The sequence below is a fragment of the Mobula hypostoma genome, chromosome 11 (genome assembly GCF_963921235.1).
Source record: "Mobula hypostoma chromosome 11, sMobHyp1.1, whole genome shotgun sequence".
NCBI lineage: Eukaryota > Metazoa > Chordata > Chondrichthyes > Myliobatiformes > Myliobatidae > Mobula > Mobula hypostoma.
In genome coordinates this window covers 91501392-91518364 of record NC_086107.1, presented here as the reverse complement: position 1 = coordinate 91518364, position 16973 = coordinate 91501392, and the positions used below count along the sequence as shown (strand labels likewise).

At 45.0% G+C, this 16973-nt stretch overlaps 1 protein-coding gene across 1 annotated transcript in view; it reads left to right on the top strand.

The window, feature by feature from the left end:
* The window catches only part of LOC134353940 (vesicular glutamate transporter 1), a 130756-nt gene that overhangs the window by 53603 nt on the left and 60180 nt on the right, over positions 1 to 16973 (top strand). The window contains exon 2 of the mRNA XM_063062514.1: positions 15604 to 15856. Coding sequence (XP_062918584.1) covers positions 15604 to 15856 — 253 coding nt within the window. The remainder of the gene's footprint in view (positions 1 to 15603; positions 15857 to 16973) is intronic.

Genomic DNA, 16973 nt, shown 5'->3' with positions numbered 1-16973 from the left:
AAAGGGATTGGACAGGCTAGATGCGGGAAGATTATTCCCGATGTTGGGGAGGTCCAGAACGAGGGGTCACAGTTTGAGGATAGAGGGGAAGCCTTTTAGGACCGAGATTAGGAAAAACTTCTTCACACAGAGAGTGGTGAATCTGTGGAATTCTCTGCCACAGCAAACTGTTGAGGCCAGTTCATTGGCTATGTTTAAGAGGGAGTTAGATATGGCCCTTGTGGCTACAGGGGTCAGGGGGTATGGAGGGAAGGCTGGGTTCTGAGTTGGATGATCAGCCATGATCATAATAAATGGCGGTGCAGGCTCAAAGGGCCGAATTGCCTACTCCTGCACCTATTTTCTATGTTTCTATGTTTCTATGTTTAACACTATTGATAAATCCAGTTTCACTCATTTTTTCCAACACCTATTTCATCAACTTTATTTAAATTTGAGTTTGCGGCTTCTTATTTAACAGAGTTAATTAAATCGATGGAACTCGTTTCAGATGCAAAGTATGTCTGTTGCAAAAGAGCACAGATTTAAATCAGATCAGAAACAGGTTTATTCTCACAGATGGTGTGAAATTAGTTGTTTTGCAGCAGTACATTGCAAAGACATAAACATCTATAAATTGCAAATTACAAATCTATGAATTACAAAAATAAATTGTCTTTTAAAAGGAATAACAAGATAGGATTCATGGGATCAGGGGGCATTTGGAATTCTGATGGTAGAGGTGAAGAAGCTGTTTCTAAATTGTTGTCTGTGGGCCTTCAGGCTCCTATATCTCCTCCTTGACGGAGGTAATAAGATGAGGGCATTTCCTGGATGGTGAAGGTCTTTAATGATGGATACCGCCTTCAAGAGTCTCTGCCTTTTGAAGGAGTCCTTCATGACGGGAAGAGTTGAGCTCGTAATGGAGATGGATGTGTCTACAACCATTTGTAGCCTCTTGTCATCCTGTGCATTGGAGATGACATATCAGGCTGTGATGCAACCTTTCAGATAGGTCTCCACCATACAGTCTTTGGTGATGTACCAAATCTCCTCAGACTCCTGCAGAAGTATATCCACTGGCATGCCATTTATCATTATTACCTCAACGCGTTGGGCCCAGGATAGATCCTCAGAGATGTTGACAGTCAGGAACTTGAAGATGCCCACCCTTTCCACTGTTGACCCCTCACTGAGGACCAGTATACATTCTCACAACCTCCCCTTGCTGAAGTCCACAATCAATTCCTTGGTCTTGCTGACATTGAGTGCAAGGTTGTTCATGTGGCACCTCAACCCCTCTTTTTCACCGTCTGAGATTCTGCCAATAATCTCTACAGCAAAACCAACAAAAGGATACATCCCATCCCAATTTTGTGAACCATTATTGGCCTAAGGACACATTAATTGCTTTTTATCAAAGTGGAATTGTCTTGCATTGGAGTTTAGAATCACCTATAGCTGTTTTAGTGTAGATCAGTTTTCTTCTGTGTGGTCATGGATACCCTGCAGTGCTCTCTCTTACTATGATATGACTTGAACATTAATGATAATGTAATCTTTTGTTGAATTGAGATATTAAATTGGATTGGAATATTGTCATATGCACCAGGGAGCAATGAAGTTCCTTATTTGCATGGAGCTCACCAAATAAACAGAGAGCAGGTCAAAGGTTGTCATGCAGTCTGACATAGCGCAAAAAGAAATGTTAACGGGTGGTAGGATAAAGAATCTGAGAACATGGTAGCACCACCAAGAAGACGATGTGAGCAAGGTGACTGGATCAGGAGTCTAATTGTCTGAGCTTTCAAGATTACCACCCCTTCCTCTCTTCTTCTATTTTCAACTCTGTCTTCTTACCTCCTCTCACCTGCCTTTCACCTCCCACTGGTGCCCCTCCTCTTTCCTTTTCTACTATGGTCCACTCCCCTCTCCTATCAAATCCCTCCATCTCCAGCCCTTTAACTTTCCTACCACCTGGCTTCACCTATCACCTTCTGGCTATCCTCCTTTCCCTCTCCCACCCCCGCCCCCGCCCCAGCTTTTTATTCTGGCAATTTCTCCTTTCCTTTCCAGTCATGAAGAAGGGTGTTGGCTCGAAACGTTGACAGTTTGTTCATTTCCATGACCTGCTGCGTTCCTCCAGCATTTTGTGTGTGTTGTTCTGTATCTCCTGCCAGTAGGTAGGACAGGGGAAATGGAATGGCCAGGGTAGCAGGAATCCTTGACAATACTGTCAGCTTTCCTGAGCCAATGCACCATGAAAATTATAAGGGCCATTAGACCATAAGACATAGAAGCAGAATGAGGCCATTCAGTCCATTGAACCTGTTCTGCCATTCCATCATGGCTGATTTATTTTCCCTCTCAACCCCATTCTCCTGTCTTCACCCCATAACCTTTGATACCCTTACTAATCAAGAACGTAAATATCTCCGCTTTAAATATAATCAATGCTTGGCCTCCACAGCTGTCTGTGGTAATGAATTCCACAGATTCACCACCTCATCTCCGTTCTTATTACTTATGACTGTGTGGCCAAGTACAGATCCAACACCATATTTAAGTTTGCTGATGGCACCATTGTCATTGGCCGAATCAAAGGTGGTGTCAAATCAGCATACAGGAGGGAGATTGAGAATCTCGCAGAGTGGTACCATGACAACAACCTCTCACTCAATGTCAGCAAGAGCAAGGAGCTGAGTACTGACTTCAGGAGAAGGAAACCAGAGGTCCCTGAGCAGAACAGAGGTGGAGGGGGTCAGCAACTTTGAATTTCTCAGTGTTACCATGTCTGAGGACCTGTCCTGGGCCCAGCACAGAATTGTAATTATGAAGAAACCATAGCTGTGCCTCTACTTCCTTAAGAGTTTAAGATTCACAATGACAATGATAAGCTTCTATAGATGTGTGCTCACCAGATAAACCTATTGACTGGCTGCATCACAGCCTGGTATGGGAACGCCAATGCCCTTGAACGGAAAATCCTGCAAAATGCAGTGGATACAGCCCAGTCCATCATGGGTAAAGCCCTCCCTACCATTGAGCACATCTACATGAAACGCTGTCAAAGGAAAGCAGCATCCATCGTCAGGGTCCCTCGTCACCCAGGACATGCTCTCTTCTCATTCCTGCCATCAGGAAGAAAGTACAGGAGCCTCAGGACTCAAACCACCAGGTTCCAGAACAGCTACTACCCCTCAACCATCAGGCTCTTGAACCAAAGGCGATAACTTCACTCAACTTCACTAACCCCGTCATTGATATGTTTCCACAACCAGTGGGCTCACCTTCAAGGACTCTTCATCTCATATTCTCGATATTTATTGCTTACTTATGTAATTGTTTGTTTGTTTATTTTGTATTGCACAGTTTGTTTTCCTTTGCACACTGGCTATCTGCCTTCTGGAGTGTGGTCTTCCAATGATTCTATAATAGCTTTTAGAATTACTGAGTATGCCCACAAGAAAGCAAATCTTAGGTTTGTATATGGGTGCCATGTTAGTACTTTGGTCATAAATTTACTTTGAACTTTAAACTTTTTGGAAGTTAAAGGGACATCCTTCTATTCTGAGGCTACCCCCTCTGATCCTAGACTCACCCACTACAGGAAACATCTTCTCAATGTCCATTCTATCTCCGCCTTTCAATATTCGATAGTCTTCATGAGGTGTCCCTTATTCTTCTAAGCTCCAGTGAATATAAGTCCAGAACCATCAAACGCTCTTCATAGTTAACCCTTTCTTTCCCGGGAATGGTCTATTACTGCTCTTTGCCAATGTGTAGCCTATTCTGCTCGAAGTGTAAACTCCCCATTTTTCTTCTGTGTTGGCCCACAGATGTTATCAATATTCTTACTTTTATCCGTTCAAGATTGCGTCAAAACCTTTTTCTAGCCATCACCAACTGGTTTTGAGAGGATGTATGATGAAGCGCTACTGCCTGTAATGGGACAGCCATGCTAATTTTAGACAGTGTTAAATATTTCAGCCTAGTGACGATGACAAGTGACTAATATTCTTCAAAGTCAGTCACACTTATGATGCAGAAAAGTGGAATCTGATTTATGGGTCTTCTCAGCTGTGATACTAATGTACAGAGCAGGTTATTCTTATTCTGTGGAGAGGTTTAGATACCCAAGGAAGCCCTGCACCAGTGTAGCTTGTCTCCTAGCTGTTAAGTTTTGAGTATAGTCTCTCTACCCCTGTTCTGAATGAGTGTATAGTTTCTCTATAACCATGCTTTTTGATCCCCGTCTGCTTTTGAAAACATACCAAATATTGAAAGGCCGGGACAGAATGGGCAGGGAAGGCTGGTTCCTTCAGTGGGAGAGCCTAAGGCCAGAGGACACAGCCTCAGAATTCAAGGATGTCCTTTAAGAACGGAGATTAGGAGAAATTTCTTTAGCCAGAGGGTGGGGAATCTGTGGAATTCATTGCCGCAGAGGGTTATGGAGGTCAAGTCATTGGGTATGTTTAACGCAGAGGTTGATTGGTTATTAATTTATAAGGGGTCAAAGGTTACAGGGAGAAAGAGGAGAATTGGAGCTGAGAGAGAAAATAAATTAGCCATGAGAGAATGGTAGAGCTGACTCGAAGGGTCAAATGGCCTAATTCTGCTCCAATGTCTTAAAGTCTTATGGTCTTATATGTGAATTGCTGATGAGGACCTTATTCGTTGTCCAACTCTAACTTCCGTTCAAGGGTGGGAGTGGTTGATGGATCATTTGCTGAATTGGGCAGTGGGTAGAGCCACAGTCTCACGGCATGGGAGACCCAGGTTTAATCCTATCTCTTTGTACCTTCTCTCTGTGGCTGTGAGGACTTCCTCCAGGTTACCCAGTTTCCTCCCACATATCAGAGATGTGCAGCTCAGTTGGTTAATTGGCCGCTGTAACTTGCTCCCACGTGCAGGCATGTGGCAGAATCAGGAGGGGAATAATGAGAATGGTGAGAGCTTAAAAAATGGGATAATTTGTATTGGTTTTTGGTACAGACTTACTGGGCTGAGGGTTTGTTTCCATACCCTATCTTTCTATTTGTTATGAGCCCGGTGGGCCATCTGGCCAGCCATTGGCTGTTGGTCTCCAAGGTTTCTAGAGCACCTGTATTTACTAATTGTTGTCTTAACTGGAGCCTTCAGCTTTCTGTTTAATCTTGCCAAGTTTATTTAGACTGGTGTGGGGTTTCAGCATACTGTGATTATTTAAGGTGGACTCCCAATTAGTGCTAACCGCAGGGTCCTTGTATTCAGAGTGATTTGTCTCGCAGTGCCATTTGGTCAAACCATCGATATTCTGTTGGAATTCCTATGTATAAACTTTTGTTTCTGTCTCTACATGGGAGTCCGTCATTCCTCTGTACCTGGATTCAGTCATTTGCCAGCAGACACTGTAACACTATGATAATATTATTCTGTTTCTAGCCTCCTACAGAAAGAGCTGTTAGCTCATTTTGATGCAGCTTTATTGAATATAGCAATAATTTTTCAAGTCTAGGACACCTGTCTCATTGAAATGCAACTCCTGCAGATGCAGCAAATCTGAGACAAAAGCTGAAAACCCTATGAATACTCAGCAAATGCACAGCAGGTCAGACAGTATCCGTGTTGTTAACATTTCTGGGTAGTTACCCTTGATTTTAGCTTTTCTGGGACTTGTGGAACTCAGCAGAGCAGGAAAGAATAAACACTCAGCATTTCAGGCCAAGACCCTTCATTAGGATTGGAAAAGAAGGGGGCAAAAGCCAGATTGAGAAGGCGGCGGGGGGGGGGGGGGAAGAAGGAGGACTAGAAGCTGTCAGGAGATAAATGAGACCAAGTGACATGGAAAGCAGGTTGGGATGAAGCGAGAAGCTGGGAGGTGATAGGTGGAAGAGGTAAAAGCTGAAGAAGAAGAAGGGATCTGATAGGAGAGGACAAAGGACCATGGGAGAAAGAGAAGGACAAGGGGAACCAGAGGGGAGTGATGGGCATGTGGGGGGAAGAGAAGGGTGGGAGAAGAACCAATAAGGGGAAAGGAGGAGAGGGATGAAATTACGAGAAGTTATCAGAAGTTAGAGAAATCAGTATTCATGCTATCAGTTTGGAGGGTATTCAGACAGAATATGGGGTGTTGCTACTCCAACTATGGCCTCTTCAAGGCAGTAGAAAAGGCCATGGACCAAACATATCGAAATGGGAAAGGGAGGTTGAAGTGAAATGCCTGGTCCACAGGATGTCCTGCCTTTTCCAGCAGATGGAGTGAAGGTGCTGGACAAAGCAGTCCTTCACTATACGAAGGTACTGGGATTTGGTTTTGGGACTCATAGCCTTCTTGCCCCTGACTGATCTCTACCAGGGGAGTGTAACCTTTCATTGTGCTGGGGAGAGAGTCTCTGATCCGGTTAGTTACCGACGCACATGAACAATTAGTGCGTGTCAGAGCATTGTCTTTCCTTTCTGTATAAGACCACAGATTCTCTCTCACAATCCGCTAATTCAGCAAAAACCATTTTACAGATCACTGCTAAATCAGTGGTCCTGTGGTGCCGCAGTTAGTTCTGCTTCTTTGCTGTTCCAGATGAAAGTTACCCTTGATGTAGCTAAGAGGCAGAGAACCCAAGGAGAGTTGGTGGGAATGAAAGAGTTGCAGGGAGACAGAGACACAAAACAGTAATAGGGCCTGATCAGATACACCTGCAGGGCTCAGATAAATACTGTCATAGAGCGATACAGATGGATTCAGGCCATTCTGCCCAGCAACCATGTCAACAATGCTAGTCCCAAATTCCTGCATTGGACTCATTTCCCTCCAAGCCCCTCCCTAGCCATGAAAGAATGGTGGAGTTGATCATTACAGAATGTTTTTCTGGTGCTTCCCATTCCCTCCCCTCTTTCCTTTCCCCTTTTCCCAACCATGATTCCTCTCTCTCTTCCCCTTTTCCCGACTATGATTCCCCCCTCCCTGCTCCCTTCCCACTCAGTCCATGATAGAGACCCATATCAGAATCAGGTTTATCATCATGTCATGATTTTTTTTGCAGCAGCACCAGTACATGCTATACATAAAATTACTACAGTGCTGTGTAAACCTTAGCTATATAATATATATGTGCCTAAGGCCTTTGCCCAGTACTGTAGGAGCAGAATTAGGCCATTTGGTCAATCAAGTCTATTTAATGTGCCAATCAAGTGGCAGCAACTCAATGAATGAAAGCATGCAGACATGGTCAAGAGGCTCAGTTGTTATTCAGACCAAACATCAGAATGTGGAAGAAAGTGATCTAAGTGACTTTGTGAAACAATTGTTGGTGCCAAATGGGGTGATTTGAGTACCTCAGAAACTGCTGATCTCCTGGGATTTTCATGACATTCTTCAGAGTTTACAGAGAATGGTGTGGAAACCAAAAACATCCAGTGAGCAACAGTTTTGTGGGCAAAAACACCTTGTTATGACAGAGGTCGGATGAGAATGGCCAGACTGGTTCAAGCTGACAGGAAGACGACAGTAACTCAAATAGACACGGGTTACATCAGTGTTGTGCAGACGAGCATCTCTTGATGCACAATATCTTGAACCTTGAAGTGGATGAGCTGCAGCAGCAGAAGACCATGACAATACACACAGTGGCCATTTTATTAGGTACAGGAAGAGCCAAATAAGGTGGCCATCGTGTGTAGTTGGCCCTCCACCGCAAAATCCCACCCTGCCCTCCCAACATCCTTGTTCTTAACCGGAGTATAGATTCCCTATGCAACCATACCATCTCAGGCTGCCTGTGTTTGGAAAAGTAGGCTGCCAATTTCAAAATGCTCCAAGCTTATTATGAACAGAGGCTCTGAATTTTGCTGGTGACAGTAGACACCAGGGTACCGGGTGGAGGTGGAGCAATCAGCAAGATCAATCTCTGAATCCAACAGTCTCACGGGGGCTTCCTTGAGTGACTCTCTTCACAGGATTTGAGCTGGGAGTTTGCACTGAAGACCACACGACGTAGGAGCAAGATCAGGCCATTCAGTCTACCGAATCGGCTCTAAAATGGCTGATTTATTGTCGCTCTCAACCCCATTCACTTTCCTTCTCCCTGTAACCTTTGACTAATCAAGAACTTTCCAACCTCTGCTTTAAACATACCCAATGACTTGGCCAATATACTGTATATATTGGGTATACCCAAGCAATTAAAAAGACCTTGGGGAAAAAAAGAGAAAAAAAAAGTAGTGAAGTAGTGTTCATGGGTTCAGTGTCCATTGACGGCAGAGGGAAAGAAGCTGTTCCTGAATTGTTGAGTGTGTGCCTCAGGCTCTGTGCCTCCTCCCCGATGGTAACCATGAGACCAGGGCCTGTCCTAGGTGATGGGAGTCCTTAATGATGAATGCCGCCTTTTTGTGGCATCGCTCCTTGGAGGTGTCCTGGATGCTGGGGAGGGATTGAGGGGAATGTAGGGGGGATTAAATGGTATTCTGCTCCTGTGTCAAAACTGATGTGTTCGTTCAGGTATCTGACTAATTTCTGAAGGGAAATTTGTCAGAAAAAAAGTGTGTGAACGGCTCCTGTATCCATCCTGGAATTATTCACCAGTGATTCATCCACAGTCGTCACGGATCTCTCTCAAGGTCATGGTAACATCTCTCAGACAGCTGGTTGACACAGTGAGGGTTTAGTCATTGTGCGTCAGGAGGTGTAAGAGGGAACTAGGCTGCCTCACCAACCAAGGACTGCTGGCAAGTTCTATCTATCAAGCCCACTTGCTCATGTCTGCCGTGATGCTGGTTCTGCAACTCGGGTGCATTGTCCTCACTGTACAAGTTTTCCTGCACGTATGAACTTCCTTGTGGTGTCTGATCTCAGAGTCCACAGCAAGTGTCAAGAATTCCTCTCCCCACACAGACATTGCTCGACCAGCTGAGTTTTTCCAGCAGATTGTGTGTCGCGCCAGATTCCAGGGCCTGTCTTCTCTCACGTATATGTCACGGTCGGCTTGGGATTAACGTAAAATGGGTCCTCGACGGTCAGCACAGACTCAATGGACGAGTTGCTGTGCTGTTTGGCTCTAGGGCTTTGAATTCTCCACTGCCTTGCCACGGGTTGACCCTAACACTTTGCAGATATCACAGCAGGCAGGATGCCCACGTCCTCCCGATGCTGTTTCTGGATGTAAGAGCTGCTCAGGGGTGACACAGCCATGAGGCCGTCCCCACCCCCAGATCCAACGAACCGGATTCAATCCCAGCCTCTGACCTGTGACCACGTCGGCTTCCTCCCACATCCCAGAGATGTACGGGTTGGGGTCGGTAAGTTGTGGGCACGCCACGTCGCTGCCGGAAACCTGGCAACACTTGTGGGCTGCCCCCAGCACATCCTCACTGATTTGATTTGACGCATTAAATGGCCACTGTGAATGGCCGTGCCTCCTGATGCACTGCAGGCTTTGCTTTGAGTGAACTCTCACACAGTTGCTTAAATGGGAGTTAGGCCCAGTGACGTCTAGTCAAAGTCAAATTCAAATTTACTATCAAAGTGCATATATCTTACTGTACACTACCTTGAGATTCATTTCTTGCAGGCATTCACAGGAAAATAAAGAAATACGACAGAACTTATGAAAAGTTATACATAAACAAAGACTGACAAACAGCCAATGTGCAAACGAGGACCAAGTGTCCAAATGAAAAATAAATAATACTGAGAACATAAGTTGTAGAGTCCTTGAAAGTGAGTCTGTAATTAGTAGAATCAGTTAGGTTTTGAGGTAAGTGAAGTTATCCATGTTGGTTCAGGAGCTTGATGGTTAAAGGATAATAACTGATCCTAAACCTGGAGGTGTGGGACCCAAGGCTCCTGTAACTCCGTCCTGATGTATTTTTTGACAGTCTATGACTTGGAGTACTCATTTCACAGTTTAACTCATGTACTGGAATTGAGGTCATATTATTTTTCTGAATTGGCATGTGGTCAGTGTCCTACTTTGGACTGTTCCCTTCGTACAATATTGAGAAGTAGATTCATTAAGCTACAACACAGGCAGACTTCTGGATAAACTCAGCAGGTCAGGCAGCATCAATGGAGAGGAATAAACAGACATCATTTCGAGCCGAGAAGTTTCATCAGGACTTGATGAAGGATCTTGGCTCAAAATGTCAAATCTGTAGCTGCTCTCTGACTTGCTGTGTTCTTGTAGCACCTTGTGTGCGTTGTTCAAGATTTTCAGCATTTGCAAAATCTCTTGGGTTTCTCTTTCTTGACTGGTTAGAGTAAATTAGACTAAATTAGTAAATTGGTTTAAAACATGATCTATAGATTATAGACCTGCTTAGAAACAATTAATGGTAACAAAATTAAACTATTTTCCCCAATCACCAATTGGGGTGGATATTAGTTGTGCTGTAGTCCAAGGAGCCAAGCCTTCTCCTGTTCACCCCCACTACAGAAACTACACCACAACAAACCCTTTCCTGTTCACCTCCACTACAGAAACTACACCACAACAAACCCTTTCCTGTTCACCTCCACTACAGAAACTACACCACAACAAACCCTTCCTGTTCACCCCCACTACAGAAACTACACCACAACAAACCCTTTCCTGTTCACCTCCACTACAGAAACTACACCACAACAAACCCTTCCTGTTCACCTCCACTACAGAAACTACACCACAACAAACCCTTCCTGTTCACCCCCACTACAGAAACTACACCACAACAAACCCTTCCTGTTCACCTCCACTGTTAAATCACAATACAACAAACCCTTTCCTGTTCTCCCCCACTGCTACACCACAATGAGATCACCACCCTCTCGTTTCCTTGCACTGTCTGATCGTAGTGCAGTCACTCAAATCGATCGAGTTATGCTCTTCATGGAGGACAGCTGTGCATGCTTTTATTTAATGTGGGGAGATTGATGCATAGGCAGCCACCATGTGGTCCTTGCCAGGTTGGTGTCAGGGTCTAATGACATGGAATACAAGATGACTGCTGCAGCTTTCTGTCCCCTTCACTGCTGTTGTGATGTGTCATCATCTCCCACCAACTCCACCGCTGAAGTCTTGGTTGGATCGCTCTTTGTCTAGAACCTCCCTCTTGACGTTACTGTCATGGGCTACCCCATCAGGAGCTAAGCACCAAACAGCTAAACTCCAGACAGCATTGCTCTGGGAATCTTAGGCGCCCACAAGCCTCTCCACCACAACAAAGTGACGATCCTCAGTGAAAATCACACCACAGTGGATCTCCCCATTCCTGTTCACTCCCTCTGACATAAATGTGTTGTTTTGTGGCAACAGTTCAGCGCAAGACATAAAAGATTGCTATAAGTTACAAAAATAAGTATTATAAAAGCAGCAAAGTGTGTTAGTATTCATGGGTTCACGGACTGTTCAGAAATCTGATAGCAAAGAAAAAGAAACTGTTCTTAAAATGTTGAAAGTAGGTCTTCAGGCCCTACATCCTTTGCCAAAGTTGAGTACAAGGTTGATGTGGCAACACCTAACCAGCTGCTCTATCTTGTTCCTGTACTCCTCCTTCCCATCGTCTGAGATTCTGCCAACGACAGTGCCGTCATTGGAGAATTTATAGATGGTGATTGAGCCATGCCCAGCCACACAGTCACGAGTGTAGAGAGAGCAGAGCAGTGGGCTAGGCACGTATATTGAGGTGTGGCTGTGTTAATAGTCAGCAGGGAGCCAAACGATTTTATAGTCAATAGCCTATTTTTTTTTAATTAACCCTGCCCCATCCTTACAGATTCCTGAATGTCACAGAAAATACCAGCAGGCAGAAGTCTTCCCTCTCACACTAACTACACAGACACTCTGCTGGGTGTTACCCACCCACTTTGTGTGAGGTTGAGTGTTGGCTTCAACTCTCCAGGACTGAGCAAATTGTTAGGAACGACATTTGTCGATGGACAGATCAGTTAGCAACCAGACTGCGTGCTCTTTGTGTAATGTATCCAGGCTCCTATCTCAACGATTAGACAGACTACGCCATCAGTATTTAGCAGGTTGCTATTTTTATCTTCAGTTTTGCTGAAGCCTTGATCCATCTTTAATCCCGATTACTGTGCAGTGTGTCTTTGCAAAGTGGACTTGTGTTTATCGAGATTGATTATTCCTCTCATAAATAAAACCTGCTGGGAGATTAATCTTGTCTGATGCTAAAATCACTCATCGTTGTGACATTGATGACGCATTGAATATATCTATTATTTTCTCCAGCTTTGGGAAATTCAGTGTGCTCGGTTTTACAGGTTTCAAAGTTTGATACGACCTGATGGTGTCCAGAAATAGAACATAGAACACTACAGCACAGTACAGGACCTTTGGCCCATTGCATTATGCTGACCTTTTGACCTACTCTAAGATCAATCAAATCCTTCCCTCCCACATAGCCCTCCATCTTTCTATCATCCATGTGCCTATCTAAGAATTTCTTAATGCCCTTAATGTACCTGCCTGTACTGTCACCCCGGCACTCACCACTCTATGTAAAAAAACTTACCTCTGCCATCCCCTCTAAACTCTCCTCCAATCACCTTAAAATTATGCCCCCAAGTACTAGCCATTTCTGCTCTAAGAGCAAGTCTCTGGATATCCACTCTATCAATGCCTCTTATCTTGTACATCTCTATCAAGTCACCTCTCATCCTCCTTCACTCCAAAGAGAAAATACCTAGCTCGATCAACCTGTCCTCATAAGACATGCTCTGTAATTCAGTCTGCATCCTGGTAAATCTTTTCTGCACCCTCTCTAAATCTTCCACATCCTTCCAATGTAGCGACCAGAACTGAACCCAAATGTCATCTAACCAGAGTTTTTTTAGAGCTGCAACATTATCTCATGTCTCTTGAACTCAATTCCCTGACTAATGAAGACCAATAAACTTTACACTTTCTTAATCACCCTATCAACTTGCACAGAAACTTTGAGGGATCTTAGAACGTGGACCCCAAGATCCCTCTGTTTCTCCACACTGTTAAGAATTTTGCCTTTAACCCTGTAATCTGCCTTCAGATTTGACCTTGCAAAGTGATTCACTTCACTCTTCCTTGGATTGAACTCCATCTGCCACTTCCTGGCCAAGCTTGCATCTTGTCAAAGTCCTGTTGTAACCTATAATGCTTTCTACGCTACCCACAGCCTTTGTGTCACGTGCAGACTCACAAACTCACTCCACTTCCTCATCCGTTCATTTATAAAAATCACAAAGAGCAGGGGTTCCAGAACAGATCCCCATGGAACACCACTGGTCACCGACCTCCAGGCAGAGTACAGAATGCTCTAAGCACTCCCACCATCTACCTTCTGTGGCAAGCCAGTTCTGAATCCAGAAGTCTAACACGTAGATCCAGGGTTTGAATAGAGAATCAACATGTTTACAAGGACAAGGTGAACACAAGAAGGGGAAGGATGGACTGACAGTCAGTTACCAAAAGTAATCACTCAGAAGGAAGTCAGGAGACTCTTCATCCACAGAGTGTGGAACTCAGTGAGTGAAATGGGCACTGATCTATTCATAAAGTTTGTATTACGTTTTTTTAGAACAGAACACGTGCTGTAGGGTGAAACAAAAAGGGTGAGACAAGGCTTGTGTGAAGTGTTGACCAGTTTGATCAAATGGCCATTTAAAGTGATGTGAAGTCAGTCCTGGGTCGATGTGCCATGTACGGTCTCAGTGCTACAACCTCTCGCCACCCACAAACCTGCTTCATCTCTGACTCTGTATCCCTCTTCAAAACACATTGCTTGTTATCTTAGGGTCCTACAGCATTACAGCACAGACACAGGCTCTTGGACCCATCTAGTCCATGCCAACCGTGATGCCCACCCAACCAGTCCCAATTTCCTGCATTCAGGCCATATCCCTCCAAGGTCTACCCTCCATGTCCCTATCCAAATGCTTCCCGGGATGGTGCTGGCAACATATGGTGACATTCTGCAGGCAGCTCACAAAACTGCTAGATATACTTCTTCTGAGCTATGATCACAGCGAGCCGCAACCCTTCAGAATGAAAGGTGTACTTTTGAACCACCTAAATGAGCTAGCAATCTTGCAATTTTACAATCTCGTGAGGGATTCAACAAACTTGACTCTCAGGAATGCAGGTACAGCCCCTTGAAGACGAGGGTCAGCCATCACTGGACCAGACTTCAAGCCAGATTAAAGCGACGAGGCCCGAGAGTGGAAAACAAATTGGTGTTCAGACCCATCACTCCACGGAAGCGAGAAGATATCTTTTCCCAAGGATTGATTATTACTGGTTTCAGACCCTGTGTAATCCCCACACCCTGCTTAACAGTGTGCCTGTTGACAATGCTGTGTCAACCTTTAATCTTGGGAGTGGTGGCCAAGTGACTGACCTTCATCAAACCATCACCCCTATAGCATGCAAAGTCAGTTGACCCACAGATCAGAACGACTGGAACTTATGGCAGGAACTGCCTGGTATAACCAAGAAATAGCTCCAGAAAGTTTTGAGGGATGACTTGAAAAAGGCTTATAAGATGATAAAAGGCATGCTGTAGATCAAGTGGACAGCCAGAGGCTTCCACAGGGTGAAAATTGCTTGTACAAGGTTTTGGGAGGAAATGAAGTGGGGGGGCTGTCAAAATTAAGTTTTTTACACAGAGGTTGGGGGTGAGTGGAACACCCTACCAGGGCTGGTGGTAGAAGCAGATACATTAGGGATATTTAAGATGCCCTTAGATGGGCACGCAGATGATGGAGAAATGGAGGGTTATATAGGAGGGAAGGGTTAAGTTGATTTTAGGATGGATTAATAGGATGGATTAAAGAGGAGAAGATGGTGATGTGATGCAGCGCGCGCGGCCGTTCCGAATCCGGATTTGATGGAGACAGCCGTGAGGAGCCCGGAAGAGCACCTGGAGAAACTTCTGAAATGCCCGCTTTGCTGCCGCTGCTACTGTGCGATCGAGAATCTCCGGAGGGGAAGGCCCCAAATCTTCGGCTTTGCCTATTGCCTGTTGCTGGGGCCGGGGTCGAAGCGCTCAGCAGAGGTGGTGCTCGGTGCTCAGTGTCGGAAAGCTGGTCGGAGGCTCGGAGTTTTCGGACGGACTCGGAGTCGGACTGTGGTCGGATGCTTCCAGGACGCTGCATTGGCAAGTTTGCGGCGCTGGAGGTTCACCATCTGCGTGAGATGATGGGACTTTCGAGAGACTTTGAGACTTTTACCGTGCCATGGTTTATTCTTATCAAATTACGGTATTGCTTTGCACTGTTGTAACTATATGTTATAATTATATGGTTTTTGTTAGTTTTTAAGTCAGTTTGTCATGTGTTTCTGTGATATCATTCTGGAAAAACTTCGTATCATTTCTTAATGCATGCATTACTAAGTGACAATAAAAGAGGACTGCGTGTTCTCATAATCTAACCTAATCTAATCTAAAAGGTCGGTACAACATTGTGGTCCGAAGGGCCTGTATTGTTGCAGTACTGTGCTATGTTCTAAAAGGTGAGTGAGGGGCGGATAGAAATATGCAAATTAAATTGCAGTCGCCAGATTTGTTTGGTAGGGGAGTTACACAGCCATCTCCTCATTGGTTGGAGGAGCAGAGCTGTTAAACTCAGCCTTTCCCTGGTCATTAATCCCTTGTTTTCTCACACGCCTGTTCACACAGGATCCTGGAGAAACGTCAGAATGTCGGCGAGACCATCGAGCTGACAGAGGAGGGCCGCGCAGTCGGGGTGGACGAGAAGCAGAAGCCTCTCTGGGACTGCACTTGCTTCGGGCTGCCCAAGCGTTACATCATCGCCATCATGAGCGGCCTGGGATTCTGCATCTCGTTCGGGATTCGCTGTAACCTGGGGGTGGCCATCGTCAGCATGGTCAACAACAAGACGGTCTACAGGGACGGGAAGCTGGTCATGGAGGTGAGGAGAATGCCGACACTACCACCACCCCCCAAGCCGTCAGCCACTCCTCCCCAAAGCCCCTCAGCAGCCTTCATCCCTCCTAAGCACGGCCACGTTACACTTACACTCCGCACCTCATACTTACACTGATGCAGTCGCTGTCCTGCTATGTCTCCACACGTCCTGCTGATACCTAGAAGAGTTTCTCTTGCCAAGAGTCACTTTGTGACTTTATCATTTCCTGTCAGAGTCACCTTATGTACAGATACTCCTGCAGCTAGCGTCACTTTGTGTACCTATAATCAGTTTATGTATAGAAACCAATCTTGTGTATATATATATATGGCCATTCTCAAAGTTACTTGCCCATTGTGTTTTATAGAATTGCTTTTATATTTATATTTGTTGTAGGTGTTATGCTTATTATATCTTTTTATGCTGTAGTGGATCCAGAGCAGTAATCATCTTGTTCTGACCTTTACACTCTTGTAGTAAAGAATGACAGTAAACAATCTTGAATCTTGAATCTTAAATCTTGATTCACATTCTGACAAGAAGTCACCACTGCCTCTCTCCTTCCACCCTCCAAAGGTCACGGTGAGGGAGGAAATGTTTAAAGGGGACTTGTAATCTCTGCAGACTGTTGTGCATGAAAATCCCAGGAGATCAGCAGTTTCTGAGATACTCAAACCACCCCATCTGGCACCAACAGTCAAAGCCACTGAGATCACATTTTTTCCTCATTCTGATGTTTGGTCTGAACAACAACTAAACCCCTTGACCATGTCTGCATGTTTTTATGCGTTGGGTCACAACCACATGATTTGTTCATATGATATTTGCATTAATGAGCAGGTGCACAGGTGTACCTAATAAAGTGGCCTCTGGGTGAATAAAACAGGATCAAGAGTCCTCAAACCTACTCCCTACCTCCCCCCATTCAATACAACCACGGCTAATCTGCCCCGAGCCTTCCCTCTTCTCCTGTGCCAGTTCCCCACAACCCTCAATTCCACAATCTTTCAAAAATGTTTCTGCCTCCTCTTTAAGCACCCCAGGATTGAGCCTCCTATATCCTGCAGGTTAGAGAGATCCAGAAGTTTCACTACTCCAAATGAATGAGAGATTATCTCAA